Genomic DNA, 15,255 nt, shown 5'->3' on the forward strand with positions numbered 1-15,255 from the left:
CATGGAAGTGGCCCATTGATCCTTCTCCATCTAGGTTTTGACCCTCTCCATTAGGTTACTTGCTGGTCCGGAAAAGGAAGAGACTACAGCCAGCTGTGCCTTTCTACTCAAAGCATCAGGGACTGAATTAGTTCGGCCCGGCTTGTACTCGATGTCGAAATCGAATTCAGCCAGAAACTGCTGCCATCTCGCCTGCTTGGGGGTGAGTTTTGGTTGGGTCTGAAAGTAGCTTGTGGCCACGTTATCCGTGCGCACCACAAACTTAGATCCGAGGAGGTAATGACGCCAGGTTCGAAGACAGTGCACAATTGCAGTCATCTCCTTTTCATGAACCGTATACCTGCGCTCGGTGTCGTTCAACTTCCGACTCTCGTAGGCCACTGGGTGCCCTTCCTGCATGAGCATCCCTCCAATGGCAAAATCTGATGCATCGGTGTGGACTTCAAAAGAAATAGAAAAGTCCGGTAGCACGAGGACCGGCTCCGCCGTGACCGCCTGCTTGAGACGATCAAACGCCTCCTGACATTGGTTTGACCACCGCCATGGTCGATCCTTCTTTAACAAATCCGTTAGTGGGGCGCATAACTTCGAATATCCGGTGATGAACCTCCTATAGTAATTTGCCAAGCCAAGAAAAGAGCGTAAGTGTGTAACACGTGTAGGTACCTCCCACTCGGCTATGGCTGAAATTTTTGAGGGATCCATCATGAGCCTTCCATCCCCAATGATGTGCCCGAGGAACGGCACCCTCTGCTGCGCAAACACACATTTCTCCTTCTTCACAAAGAGTTGGTGCTGCCGTAGGGTAGAGAAGACTTGCCTCAGGTGTGCCACATGCTCATCCAATGCCCGGCTGTATACAACAATGTCATCCAAGTATACTACCACGAATTTATCGATGAAGTCGTGGAGTACACGCTGCATCAAAGCACAGAAAGTTGCTGGTGCGTTGGTGAGGCCGAAAGGCATGACAAGGTACTCGAAGCTCCCGTACCTTGTCACACATGCAGTCTTCTCAATGTCCTTCTCCGCCACGCGAACCTGATAGTACCCGCTGCGAAGATCCAACTTGGAAATCCATCGTGCCTTGCCAAGTTGATCGAACAAATCATCAATCCGAGGAATGGGGTACTTGTTCTTCACCGTGAGCTTGTTGAGGGCCCTTTAGTCGATGCAGAGTCTCAACGAACCATCGTGCTTCTTCTGAAAAAGTACCGATGCTCCATACGGACTCTTCGAAGGTCGAATGAACCCGCTGTCCACCAACTCCGTTAGCTGCCTCCTCAGCTCCTGGAGTTCAGGTGGGGCCATCCTATATGGTGCTTGAGCTGGTGGACGTGCTCCATGCACCAAATCAATCCGATGATCGATTTCTCTTTCTGGCGGCAATTGCTTGGGTAACTCGGGGGGCATCACATCCCCGAATTCAGTGAGAACACCCTTGATGGGCGCTGGAATCTCCTCTCCTTCCAGTAGTTCTTCCTCCTGAAGGGACGCAATATATGTTGGAAGTCCCCTTCTCAGCCCCTTAGCAAGTTGCATCGCCGATAGGACTCGCTGCGGAGTCCCTTTAACTCGCTTCCCTGGAACTACGCAAGCTCCACTCGGATTCAGGACCACCACCACATCTGAATCCGGCTTTATCATGGCTTGTAGCTGGGTAAGCAAAGACATGCCGATGACCACCTCGTAGTCGTCGATCGGGGCGACCACCGCTGTCACCCGTCCGGTCCATGCGCCGAATTGGATCTCAACATCCTTCAACGTTCCGCTGGTAGCCACTTCTGCGGAATTGACCGCCTTGAACGTGTGTTCATCATGTTCAATCTTCAGATTTAACCTCTTTGCCGTAGCTAGATCCACGAAGAAGTCAGTGGCACCCGTATCAATGAGTGCCTGGAAGATGTGACCACCAATGCAGATAGGTGCATAGAGCAGACCTCGTGGCCCCTTGGCTTTCAGGGCATTGAGACTGAGTGAGCCCATCCTTTGGTCGGTCTCTTGCTTCTCCTCCACCGCCATAGATGCTATCTTGCCCCTCAATGGACAGTCCTTCACCTTGTGCGGTCCATTACAAATATAGCATGAGATGGTGCTGGTACCTTGCACCACCCCTTTGCCCTTCGCTTGGGAAGCCCCTCCACTCGAGGAGCTCGGATTCGAGCCCTTTGTACCTCCTTTGTGACCTGATTTCGCTCCCCCACCTTTGCCCTGTTTCGAAGCTTGGGCTTTGGGAGCTGTGGGTTGAGTCTTGAACTCGATGAGAGCCTCCGCTTGAGCTATCGCCTCGTTCAAACTCTGGACTCCTCTTCACTGCAACTCCATCTTTGCCCACGGTTTGAGCCCGTCAAGAAAAGTGAAGAGAGAGTCCTCGTTGCTGAGGTCTGGTACCTCCAACAACAATTCGCTGAACTCTCGCACATACTCACGCACATCGCCCTTTTGCGTGAGCCGCTGTAGTCGTGCTCGAGCATCATCCTTAGCGAACGCGGGGAAGAATTGCTTTCGAAGTTCAGTTTGGAACTGTACCCAAGTGGTGATTGGAACAGCCCCTCGCTTCACATCGTCGGCCCGACGTCGCCACCAAAGCATCGCCACGTCCCTCAAGAACATGGCCGCCGTGCTCACCTTCATGGCTTCCTCCCTCACGCCGGTAACCTGCAAGTATTGCTCCACAGCGAAAAGAAGGTTATCCACCTCCTTCGCGGACCGTCGTCCGCAGAACTCCTGTGGCTTGGGAACATCAAGCTTGTGCAGGAGGCGCGTAGCCTCTCTTGCGACCTCCATTGTCAATGGAGAAGAGGATACGCCTGTGGTGGTACTCTCCTTTAAAAGGCCAACCACCTGATTTTGGAGAGCCTTCACCATGATCTCTAACTCCTCGTTATGCCGCAGCACTTCCTTATAGCGCCGCTCCATATCGAAGGAAATCTGGTTCAGCTGAGCGGCGATCTCACCTCGGAGGGTTGCGTCCCTACCCTCAAAGTCCTCCATCCGTCCTTCAACCTCAGCTATTTGGGCCTCGCACCTCCGTAATCGATTGTCGGCGGAGATAACCGGAGATGCAATACGTAACCCATACAGAGATTCATCAACTGGATGCGCTCCACCCATCGCCGTGCCTCCTCCTGAGGCTGGATTGGGATCCATGGTCGAGGATGATGCGTCCTCCATTCCCACCATGGAAGTTACCGTAGAGGTCGTCTCCTTCATTTCTGGTATGGCTCTGATACCAAGTGACACGAACGAAGGGATTACAAAGCGAATCCCAACAACATGCGGCTCGGTCTATCAAAGATAACCGATCAGCCTTCCTGGCGTGGGTACCTAGTCTCTATGACTTAGGTCACGCCTAACAACAATAATGCAGCGAAACACAACACCAGAAAACACCACGAAGGAGAAATGTAGGGGAAGAGAACTTTATTGAATAACCACTCAACTGATTACAATAAGCTCTCTTGGCCTCTCCAGCTCTACCGGATACCAATCCCTCCCCTTTGAGGGTCCTCTTATAGAGGAGCAACCTCCAGTTACAAGTCCCTCACGAACTCAACTTCCCATGCACAAGATAAGGATGAATTCTAGATAAGATAGGAAAACCCCCATTCCCGCAAGATTCTGCGCAATCAGATAAAACTGCCAAGTTCATGCCTCAAACGAACTCGAATTATCATGAAACTAGATTCGTTGGATTCAGGACGAAAAATGCTTCCAGATGGCACCTTTTCCACTTTGAACGGACTTCTGTAGAGTTCCCGAAATGCCCCTCAAAGTGAAAATGCGTGGAAACAGCGTTACAGCCACGTCTTCTAACCATACACGTTTTCAGTTATAAAAACGTGTTAAAACGTGTCCCTTGCCTTCTGGAGACTTATGCCACGTTCCTCCATCAGTGGCACACATTTCCATGCATCCCAATTTCCCGGATTCGGTCCATGCTTCGAGATAAGCCCACAACGCTGAATCAGTCTCGTTGCAGCAGCTTTTCTCCTAATGATGAACCAACATGTATTCTCAACAATACACGCCTTGGAGCACGTGCCCACGGCCCCATGCTCTTGGGTATTCTACCTACATCTTGCACACGTTTCCCTAGGTGATCCTAGGGTCCAGATTTGGTCTCCAAGTTGCCCAAATCTCTAGAGAGCACTGTCAGACCTCGAACCCGTCCAGCGACCTGATCTGGTTTATACCTTGATCCACGTCCGGTCCAGCCTCGATTCGAGGAGCCGTGACACAGAGATGCAGAAGATATTGATGCAGCAGAAATTGAGTTGACAACTAACCAAATGGAAGAGGACTTTGAGGATGAAGAAGAAGATTTTGAAGATGAACAAACCGAGGAAGAGGAGCATGAGGCTGAGGAAGATTAAAATACAACATGCAACTTTGTGAATGCTAATATAACTAATTTTAGACTTATAAATTATAATTGTGCAGACATGAGAAAGAGCAAAGGGAAAGCAACAGGTCCACTGATTGTTCTTTACTTTGATTGGATTTGTTGACATTTACATTGTGAACTAACTACAACTTTTTATTGTTGTGCAGTTATGGCCAAGAAAAAAGGAAAACCAAGAGGTAATGGAAAAGCAGCTTTAATACTGGCTGCTACTCAAGTTCCTTCTCAACCTTCTAGGTTGCCTGAGCGTGTCGAGGATTGTCATGATGATGATGATTACATTCCTGATGGGGACATGATTGAAGAGGTGGATACAAATGAAGAAATAAACGATGAAGAAATGAATGGTGCAGTGCAAAATCATGAGGATACAATGAATGAGGATCAGATGAATGATGAACTTGGGATTGATCCACGACAAAGCAATGGCCGAGAACCAACCCTTAAAGCCCCTGTTGATGCAAATGGAAAAGTGATTGTTAGGTGCACAAGAGGAATGTATGAAAATATCACTTTCTTATATCACTAATTTGAATTTATGTGTTTGTTGCATTTAAAGTATTTAATTTATTTTCTAATGAATATTCTTTAAATTGCAGGTTTCTTGATTATGAGGTCAGTCACAAAGCTGTTGCTATCATGCGCCAATTTTTCAATGGTCCATGGTTGTCATGGAGGGAGGTCCCTACACATGCTAAAGTTGGAATGTGGAACAAATTTGAGGTGATGTAATTAATTTATATTTCTTATCATTAACTTTTGCCCTTGTTACACATGCCAATTAATAAGTCTGATTACTTGCAACCTTTTTTTTGTTAGGAGATACACACAATTCTTCCAGGACAATTGCATCATGTGCATCAAGTTTGGGACAAGCATTGTCAGCGACGGTTGACAACCTCATTAGGGAGGGTCAGAAGCCAAAAGCTTTTGGAAGCAAAAGGAGATTTAAATAAAGCCCGTGATAAACCCCCTAACTGGATCTCTAGAGAAAATTGGAATAAGCTAATTGATATTTGGATCTCCCCAAAATGAAAGAAGAAATCAGAAGCCAACAAAAATAATAGAAACACCATGAAGAATGGTAGCATCTCTAAACACTGTGGAGGATCAATCGCATTTGTCAATCATGACGAACGACTGGTACATATCTTTATTCAATTAGATTTCTATAATAATTTTTATATTATTGTTCAATCATCTTAAGTTAGCCCATTATATGTTAATGATTTTTTTCTTTTCTCTTTTGTAGAAATTAAAGTTAGGTAGGGAGCCAACAATAGTTGAATCTTTTAATCGGACGCATAAGACAAAGCAAGGCATGGGAGGATATGTAAATAAGAGAAGTGAAGCTGTCATGGTAAGTATAATTTTTTTATGATTCATAAATATTATTGAGCTTGCTCATGTTTATCTCTTGTTTGATCCACCATAATGTTTTTCTCTTCTTTTAAATCAACTGGCAGGCAAAGTATTCAGCTGAATACTCCAAAAAATATGGTGATGCCTCCACCTCAGATGCTCCTCCACGTGATTATGACTTGTGGTTTGAGGCAACTGGTGTCCCAACTCATGGCCATGTCTATGGCTTTAGTCCCCTAGAGGATCTCACTGGAATTATTGGGCAATCATCATCCTCTTCCACCTCTACAAGTCAAGCTCCAGAGCTGTACACTCATGAAGACCTTCTACGTATTCTTGAGCAGGAAAAGAAAAAATGGCAAGAGGAGGTTCTTCAAAAGATGAGAGAAGAGATTGGCTTTGGAACAAGGCATGCAGATCGGGGGTGTAATGGTGATTCTGGTTCTGCTGATCATGCTTCATTATGATTGTTTTTGCCTTAGATGATAGGTCCTTCCATTCCTAGGAGGAATGAAATCTCTGTTGATCTTTATGACATATTTTTAGACTTTGATTTTGATGGATTCAGGACATGTTGATGCCAATTTTGAATGACATTTAAAATGACTTTTGCGTAATGTTGAATGCCTTTGCTATTAATGATATTATTATTATTATTATGAGCCAATCAATGTACCAAATGTACCAGGTTATTAGATTGTGATCGGTGACCAAATTTTGGTTACTAAATTGTTTACCAAGTATTGTGACGAGCAGTCATAAACTTAGTGACAGGATTTTGGTTAATAAAAATTGATTTTGCTCAGCGCGTTTGTAACCAATTAGTGACGGTAAACTTATCACTAGGTCAGTGACGGGATTAATGACAAATGTAGTGACAAAATGTGTGACCATGTCTGTGACGACTAAATCTGTCACTAAAGGTTGTGACAGATTAGTGACCAAACTTGTGACCGCATTCTGTGACAAAATCAGTGACCAAGTTACCTTCGTCACTAACTCCGCAACTAGATAGTGACGGAAAATACATAATTTCTTAAATTTTTAATTCTTGAATTTGTAACGGCTTAGTGACGGCGGTTCTGTCACGGGGGTTAGTGACGGGAATCTCCGCCGTCACTGATAATTTAGTGACGCGTGTTTTTGTAACCAAGTCAGTGACGGGAGCTCCGGTCACCAATTCCATATTAGTAACCGGAAAAACGGTATAGTGACGGGAATCTCCGTCACTATACGCGTGTTTTCTGGTAGTGTTTTGTATTCATCCATTAATTCATTGAAAGCATCATATAATTCATCGAAAGTAAAATCTAAATGTGGTGCGGATGTTACCTCATTTTCATTGGCCATGAAGCAGAAATTGGCCTTTTCTCCTTGTTCCTCATCCGATGATGATGATGATGTGTCGGAGTCCGATAGGGTGGTGACAAGGGCTTTCTTCTTCTTGTACTTGCTCCCCTTCTTCAGTAAAGGACACTCAGCTCTGATGTGTTCCGGCTTCTTGCACTCATAACATCCAATCCCCTCATTTTCCCTTTCCTTACCTTTATCCTTTCGATAGAAATTTGAGGGGTCTCTCCTTTGATGAAAGGACTTCTTTTGGTTGATGAATCTTCTGAACTTACGTACGAGAAGAGCCTCATCATCCTCTCCCTCGTGATCTTCTTCTTCACTGCTGCTACTGCAAGACAAGTCTTTGTTAGATGATGTAGATTTGAGAGCTATTACCTTTTTCTTATGGGAGGACTCTTCTTCGCTGTGTTGCTTCATTGTTAGCTCGTGCGTCATTAGGGATCCAAGAAGCTCCTCAAGTGGTAGCTTGTTCAAGTCCTTGGCTTCTTGGATTGCCGTCACCTTGGCTTTCCATGACCTTGGTAGACAGCGAAGAATCTTCCTGACAAGATTACTGTTAGTATAGTTTTTGCCAAGACTTTTTAGGCCATTGACAATGTCAGTAAATCTAGTGAACATGCAAGTGATTGTTTCATTAGAATCCATCTTAAATAGTTCATACTTATGAACCAATATGTTTATTTTGGATTCTTTGACTTGATTCGTGCCCTCATGGGTCACTTCAAGTCTATCCCAAATCTCTTTTGCAGAATTGCAAGTAGAGACTCTATTGAATTCATTCCTATCTAATGCACAGTAAAGTACATTCATTGCTTTGGAATTGAGTTGTGCCTTTCTCATGTCATGGTCATCCCAATCCTTTTCGAGTTTGGGTACAGTGACACCCTCTACATAGATGGATGGGATGTATGGTCCATTTACTACAATGGTCCACATCTCATAGTCTTGGGCTTGGATAAATATTCTCATCCTAGCCTTCCAATATGAGTAGTCGGATCCATTAAAGAATGGGGGTCTTTGGGTGGACTGACCCTCAATGTGGGAAGATCCAAATGGGGTTGTCATTTTGATCTTTTACTCTTAGGGTAGAAGAGTTTAGGCTCTGATACCACTTGTTGCCCAGATAGACAACCCAAGAAGGGGGGTGAATTGGGTTTCAAAATAATTTTGCAATTAAAACGTTTGAGGATGACTAATTAATACTTTTGCAAGATGATTAATTAGTTGTTATGTGCTGTGAGTGAAATGAGAGTGAGAGAGAGAGACACAAGCAATCACAAACACAATGTTTATAGTGGTTCGGAGCTAACCCTTGCTCCTACGTCCACTCCCCAAGTCTCACTTGGAAATTCACTATAACCCCTTGGATTACAGCCGGTTGTTTTACAAGTTCACAACCCAACTTGTTGTTTTACGAGCTCACAACGAACTCGGTCGGTTTTCCCAGGCTCACCGACTAGAACCACCCCGATTGTTTTTCCGGGATCACAATCGAACCCTTACACGTTGGTTTTACCCTCGGCTCACCAACCAACCTCTACACTCTTGATTCAATCCCCTGATTGAATCAAGCAAAGACAAGATGGAAAGAACAAGGACAAACAGAAAAACAGAGTTTCTAAAAAACAGATATACAGCAATATAAACTAGAGAGAAGTTAAGAGCCCTCAAACACATTTGAGTTGGAGTAGAGTAGAGCTTCTTGAACTGTGAGTCTCCTTTTGAATGTCTGGTCGACTTGAAGGCAGGAGGAGACTTCTTTTAAATGCTGGAAAGAGGTAGCTGGATGGAGTTAATGGCGCTCTTCCTTCTTTTCTGTTGAAAACCAGTTGGCAGAGATAGGATGCTTGATTTCTTTGAGTGGAATAGTGCTTCTCTGCCTTGCTACAGTCCTCTGTGGCTATTTAAGCCATCCCCCACGGAAACTAGCCGTTAGATACCTTTTTCTGCCCGTTCTGCACACTCTGCACATCCTGACAATATGTCCGTTGGGGTCGGAGTCGACTCGCGCGATCTGGAGTCGACTCGGCTGTAGCGAGAGTCGACTCATGCTTTTCTGGAGTCGGCTCGGCAACTGTTCCGGATTTGAATTAAAGTGACCTCCGCGACTGGGAGTCGACTCGACTTAACCCGGAGTCGACTCGCCAACTTCTGGAGCTGACTTGCCATTTTCGGAGTCGGCTCATCTCATGAAGTCCATGGAGCTAATTTTTCAACTTGGCCCACTCGAGTCGACTCGACAATCCTGGGAGTCGACTCGGCGCTCAGAGCCTGAACTCTCGATCTTCTGTCTTTTGGCTCGTCCAGTCTTGGAGTCGACTCGAACTGTTCCGGAGTCGACTCGGCTCTCAGTTTCCGAAACACAGCCTTCTGCCTTTTTGATGTAGCGCTGCCTTGGAGTCGACTCGATCTGTCTGGGAGTCGACTCGGCTCCCAGAGACAATAATTCGGTCTTCTATCTTTTTGGGGTCGCGCTGTCTCGGAGTCGACTCGCGCATTGCGGGAGTCGACTCGGATCTCAGAGTCCGAAAACTGCTCTCTGACTTTTGCCTTGTGTACCACTGAGAGTCGACCTGCCAACCATCGGAGTCGACTCGCATTCCACAGGAGTCGACTCGAATCTCAGGGTCGAAAATCGCTCTCTGACTTTTCTGTCTGTAACTCCTTGGAGTCGACTCATACTACTCCGGAGTCGACTCGGTAATCATCAGAGTCGACTCGCGCACTTCAGGAGTTGACTCGCTGACAGGTTTTGAGTTGAGTCTTTCTGTTCGTCTGTCAGTTCTCAGTCGGAGTCGACTTGTAATGATCCGGAGTCGACTCGAGCCCGTGCCAGTGATTCTGATACGCTTGGAGTCGACTCGTAATATCCCGGAGTCGACTCGAGTCTCAGACTTTGGTTCAAACTGACTTCTTAACTTATCCAAAATATCTTGAACCAAGTCTAGAAACACTTAGACAAGATTTTCACTGAAACACTCAATTGAATTCATTAGTAAACAAAAGATATACTCAAATGCTTTGAGCTCATCAAAATCAAATAAGGTTTTAATCAATCACTCCACACCTTCATCATCTAACTCTCCTTATAGCTCATCTTCAGAATCATCTGGATAGCCAGCAACATTCCCTAAGGGATTGGATGATGATCAGATGAAGAAAATGGTCAAAATAATTGCAGATGAAGTGGATACCAAACTAACCGCAAAGATAGAACTGGGTATCCAGAGGATTGAGGCCATAGTTCATCTCCAAGAAGACCGATTCCAGCGCCTTGCGACCGAAGTAGAGAGGATTGCCAACAGTCTGGGGCAACAGCCATCAACATCATCTTCCAGAGGTCGTGCTTCTAAAGCGACAGCCGGCAGGCATTCTAGACCTCCTTAGTGCACACAGATTGCCTCCCGTACTAGATATCTTAGGCATTTTCCTAGAGGTTCTCCTTCTAGGGCTAGTAGTCCTGAAAACATTACCTCAAATGACGACTAGGATTACTTGTGTGCCTACTGTTTTGACTGCTAACTCATGTTAGGACTTTTACTACACTGTGATGTACATTTTGAACTTACTCCTATCACAAATGTAAATAAATCCTTTCGATGAAATGAATGCACTTCTTCGTATCTTGATTGTGTACTCCATTGAACTAAATATTGATGACTTTCTTTTTGGTGCACAATGTAATTTTCTTATATAATGCAACGTCTTGTAATCTGTTGCAATGAAAAGAATTTTCTTTTTGAGTAATTCAACTTATGCATTTTCTTCACTCACACTTGACTTGAATGCAAAGCATTTCGCTATGCATGAATTTTCTTTTTGCTGATGACAAAAAGGGGAAGAAGAAAGTAAGAACGATCTAAGAAATTTCTATGTATTGATCGAGGGGGAGAAGAAGCATTGATTGAGGGAAGAAGAATTATGAAAATATATTGGGATGGGATGAAAATATTTGGGATCAAAGGTCAAACATTTGTTTTAATTCCTTTTAATTATTATGCTCTGATACATTGGCTGAATCAAGCTCTGATATTTTAAAATGAATGAATTCTGAATTTAGACCAAGAAGACCTTGAATAAGTAAAGAATGAAAAGTATAAAGATAAGACTCATTCATCTAATATTGGCAAAACAATTAATTGCATATTATGATTGCTTATACAATTCCAAATGAAAGGGAGAGTCTTAGGTTTTAAAGTTTACTCTCCATACCTTTCAACTTTTGGATAAACAAAATTATTAAACATTGAATTCATTCTAATTCTTTTGACTTAACTCATAGTATGTGTAAATTTATTTGCATATCTCAGTATTTTGTCATCATTAAAAAGGAAGAGATTGTTGAGTGATTGTTGTTCCCTTATTTGATTTTGATGAGCCCAAAACACTTGAGTATATTTTCATATTATACTAATGAATTCAAGTGAGTGCTTCGGGGAATATATTACTATATACATTATGATGACTTAGAAAATGGTTCAGAATTATTAAGATTAGTTATTATAATGTTTGAAACCATTTTAATCTTGCCTAGCACTCGAATCGACTCCAAGGTTTCTCGAGTCGACTCCGGCACAAAAGTTTGTATCTGGCACGACCTTGAGTCGACACCCAGGTTGGGCGAGTCGACTCCTGATAGATTGGATGAAAGCAGAATTATCGAGTACAGAGCTCGAGTCGACTCCACCTGAGATTGAGTCGACTCCGGAGAAAAGACAGAAGACTCCACCTGAGATTGAGTCGACTCCGCCTTATATTGAGTCAACTCCAGCAAAAAGATAGAAGATCCATTTCTCAACCTAACTGATAATGAGTCGACTCCAACTGTTATTGAGTCGACTCCGAAAAGTAAAATAGAAGAGTGTTTTTTAACGGGACTGAGATCGAGTCGACTCCTAAAGATCGCGAGCCGCCTCCAACTTTTGGCAAGCCGACTCCAGATAACGCGAGTCGACTCTGATAAGGAAAGGCAGAAAGATTAGTTTCTGGCACTCTGAGATCCGACACTTGAAGGACTTGAGCCGTCTCCCGCTTTTGGCGAGTCAACTCTGGAATGTCACGAGCCGACTCCTGGAAGATAGCCTGGTAAGTACTTTTAAAAGATACAGTGAGGAAGTCGTCACCTGAAGTGTTAGGTTTTCCGATGCCCCAGGGCGCAGTGGAAGATACGGAATTATAAAAATTTTCTTATAAAACCCATTATATGAACCTTAATAAGCCAAGATCACCTTAATAGTATAACCAAATAATGTAGAAAATATAATCTTGGTATAGAAGAATACCTGTCACGCTATATCCAATATGTCTGAAGATGTCCTAAGGTGCCCAAGTGTTCATCCTCTAATGTTGATCCACACAGGAATGGGTTCAAGACTCTAGCTCCACTAAAACTTGATTCCAGTTGTTCAATCCTTCCAAAGGATTTAATTGGCTGATTTTCCTTCACTTCCTTCTTTCTTTCTACCTCTAAAATATTCACTAGCCTTTTTGTCCTAAAGAAGAACCTCTTGTCTTGGGTTAGGACAAAAGAGAGGCTTGTAAGAAAGAAGGGATAAGGGAGAGAGAAGGAGAAGCTTTTTCTTGGATGATATTTAGAACCCCAGGGCACCTCCTTATTTATAAGAGATGGAGGGATGCATCACAAAGGGATGCATCCCATCCACACACCTCATCATGATGAGGTGTGTGCCAAGAGGGGCATCCCATCATGATGGGGTGCTAAGGAGAAGGGTGTATCAACTTCTTTCTCACATCTTCCTCTTAAATCCTGATGATCCAAGGGCCCAAATGCAGTGAACCAAAGCCAATGGTCCAGATCTAGGCGCCATCTAATGGTCCAGATCAAGGCATCATCATCCAGGGTGCCATCCAATGGTCCAGAAGCAAGATGCCATCACCGATGGTCCAGATTCAAGCGCTAAGCAACGGTCCAGATCTTTCATCCAGAGAGCCATCCAGTGGTCCAGATTCAGGCGCTGAGCAACGGTCCAAATCTTTCATCCACAGAGCCATCCAGTGGTCCAGATTCAGGCGCTGACCAATGGTCCAGATCTTTCATCCAGAGAGCCATCTAGTGGTCTAGAATAAGGCGCCAACCAGTGGACCAGATCCTTCATCCAGGAAGCCATCCAATGGTCCAGATGAAGGCGCCAACCAGTGGACCAGATCCTTCATCCAAGGAGCGATCCAATGGTCCAGAAGTGAAGGCCCTATCAAACCCAATCCAATTGGGTTTAACCAACTTAAAGAAAACATTAAACCTAATCCAATCAGATCTAATTAAAGCCAAATGGGTTCCAACTCTTGGCTAACCCATATTAGGTCATGATCTAATCATATTAGATCAACCTAATCTAAGAATCATATTCGAATTTAATTTGAATCAGGAGCTAGGGTTTGCAACACGTGCTAGCATGTTCATCTTGCAAACATGATCTAATACAATTAGACCCTTGATCAATTCCCTTGTGTGTGACCCATTGGGTTCCTTATCTTAGCCAGCAGTAGGTGTAGGTGCAAGTTGACCTAACCTGATTAGAATACCTCTAATTCAATTTACATTCAATTTAGTGCTAAACCTGACTTAGCAATCAGAACCTTTCTGATGCTTTGATCTAATCAAACTCTTTGATCCGATCAACCCACAAGACAAGATTGACGTCTAGCAACGTATCATGTCTACCCGAAAGATGAGAAATGTATTGGACAAATCCAAACATACCCTTCAGTGGCAAGTTACCGTGCAATTCAATCCCTCAGTCATACTACATCCGGAATAAGTGCATGAGTATGGATCAATATCAAACTCAATCACTTATTCATGTCTCTCTCAATCTTTTATATGATAATTCAAACAATGAAACATTAGAAACTCTTTCTAATATTCATTTTGCTTTGATCAAAGGCTTCTTGAATCATCATAAGATTAGAGTAAGTAGGATGTTACCTTCTCTTACTAGAAGTGACTGATTCCTTGTTGACCTACTCACAACCTTCGTACAAAATCCACCATATCCAGAATACACCGTACACAATGCAATGTCGTGAATGAGGGTAAACCAAAACATAGGTTCAAGTGTACAAGGTACCATGGTGATCTCAGGTCTAAGGATCACTTGCACAACTCCCACTATGAGAACCATCTTTTGACAATTAGTAAGAATTCATAAGATGTTCTCACGGCTGGTCATTTTAGTGAACTCATTCCTCTAATAAGCACCCACATCTTTGTATTAATGTCTCACACAAGTGATTGTGAGATCAATCACCCTCTACATTGAGCATACATAAGATGTGCCAGTCTTTCCAGTAATATTGATCCCCGACTCAATATACCAATTTGACTGGGAATATTCTAAATTAGGATTTTAGGATTTTAGGTCTCACTGGTATGATCTCATCATAACCCTAAAACCAATGTCCTAATTTATGGGGTTCATCATCCAATAATAAAACAGATAAGCAGCAAATGATGAAACACAATGCCTTTATTGATATATATCAAGTGTCAAAGTACATGATTTGGAGGATTTCAAAGAGAAACCTATCAAATGATTGGCTTATAGGGCATCTACTCTTTGAATCTCCCACTTGCACTAAAGCCAACCGCCCTTATATTTTAACCCCATACAATCGAGGTGACGATTGAATTGCTGCTATGGTAGAGCTTTAGTAAATAGATCTGCTATATTGTTCTTTGTGTCTACTCGTTCAATCTTGACGTCTTGTCTTTCGATTATCTCTCGAACAAGGTGGAAGCGTCTCAAAATATGCTTGGATCTATGATGAGACCTTGGTTCCTTAGCCTGTACAACGGCTCCAGTGTTATCGCAATAAACTGGGACTGGTCCGACAATCTCAGGAACTACACCCAGCTCTATGATGAACTTCTTCATCCAGACTGCTTCCTTAGCAGCTTCACTAACAGCTATGTATTCTGCCTCAGTAGTTGAGTCAGCTACAGTTTGCTGTTTGGAACTCTTCCAACTCACAGCTCCACCATTCAAAGTAAAGATATATCTAGAGATTGACTTGCTATCATCTGGATCAGATTGAAAGCTAGAATCTGAATAGCCTTCTAGTTTCAATTCTGATCCTCCATAAATCAGAAAAACATCTCTAGTCCTTCTCAAGTA

At 43.6% G+C, this 15,255-nt stretch overlaps 2 protein-coding genes across 2 annotated transcripts; both read left to right on the plus strand.

The window, feature by feature from the left end:
- Positions 1-4,246: 4,246 nt before the first annotated feature.
- On the plus strand, positions 4,247-5,300 carry LOC149752685 (uncharacterized). The gene is made up of 3 exons (XM_089925984.1): positions 4,247-4,903; positions 5,005-5,133; positions 5,225-5,300. Exons 1-3 carry the CDS (start codon positions 4,557-4,559, stop codon positions 5,298-5,300), a joined length of 552 nt encoding a protein of 183 aa, XP_089782110.1. The 5' UTR covers positions 4,247-4,556.
- Positions 5,233-6,247, plus strand: LOC120105314 (uncharacterized). The gene is made up of 3 exons (XM_088705375.2): positions 5,233-5,548; positions 5,658-5,765; positions 5,872-6,247. Exons 1-3 carry the CDS (start codon positions 5,480-5,482, stop codon positions 6,232-6,234), a joined length of 540 nt encoding a protein of 179 aa, XP_088561501.2. The 5' UTR covers positions 5,233-5,479; the 3' UTR covers positions 6,235-6,247.
- The last annotated feature ends 9,008 nt before the right edge of the window (positions 6,248-15,255 follow it).

This window comes from Phoenix dactylifera, chromosome 10 (assembly GCF_051530095.1).
Source record: "Phoenix dactylifera cultivar Ajwa chromosome 10, Ajwa_hap1_PhDact_Kaust_v1.1, whole genome shotgun sequence".
Lineage (NCBI taxonomy): Eukaryota > Viridiplantae > Streptophyta > Magnoliopsida > Arecales > Arecaceae > Phoenix > Phoenix dactylifera.

Coding starts and splice junctions, on each gene's coding strand:
- LOC120105314 (XM_088705375.2), top strand. CDS start 5,480: ATGAAGAATGGTAGCATCTCTAAACACTGTGGAGGATCAATCGCATTT. Junction 5,549..5,657: donor TCAATCATGACGAACGACTG/GTACATATCTTT, acceptor TCTCTTTTGTAG/AAATTAAAGTTAGGTAGGGA. Junction 5,766..5,871: donor AGAGAAGTGAAGCTGTCATG/GTAAGTATAATT, acceptor ATCAACTGGCAG/GCAAAGTATTCAGCTGAATA.
- LOC149752685 (XM_089925984.1), top strand. CDS start 4,557: ATGGCCAAGAAAAAAGGAAAACCAAGAGGTAATGGAAAAGCAGCTTTA. Junction 4,904..5,004: donor GTTAGGTGCACAAGAGGAAT/GTATGAAAATAT, acceptor TTTAAATTGCAG/GTTTCTTGATTATGAGGTCA. Junction 5,134..5,224: donor TGGAACAAATTTGAGGTGAT/GTAATTAATTTA, acceptor TTTTTTTGTTAG/GAGATACACACAATTCTTCC.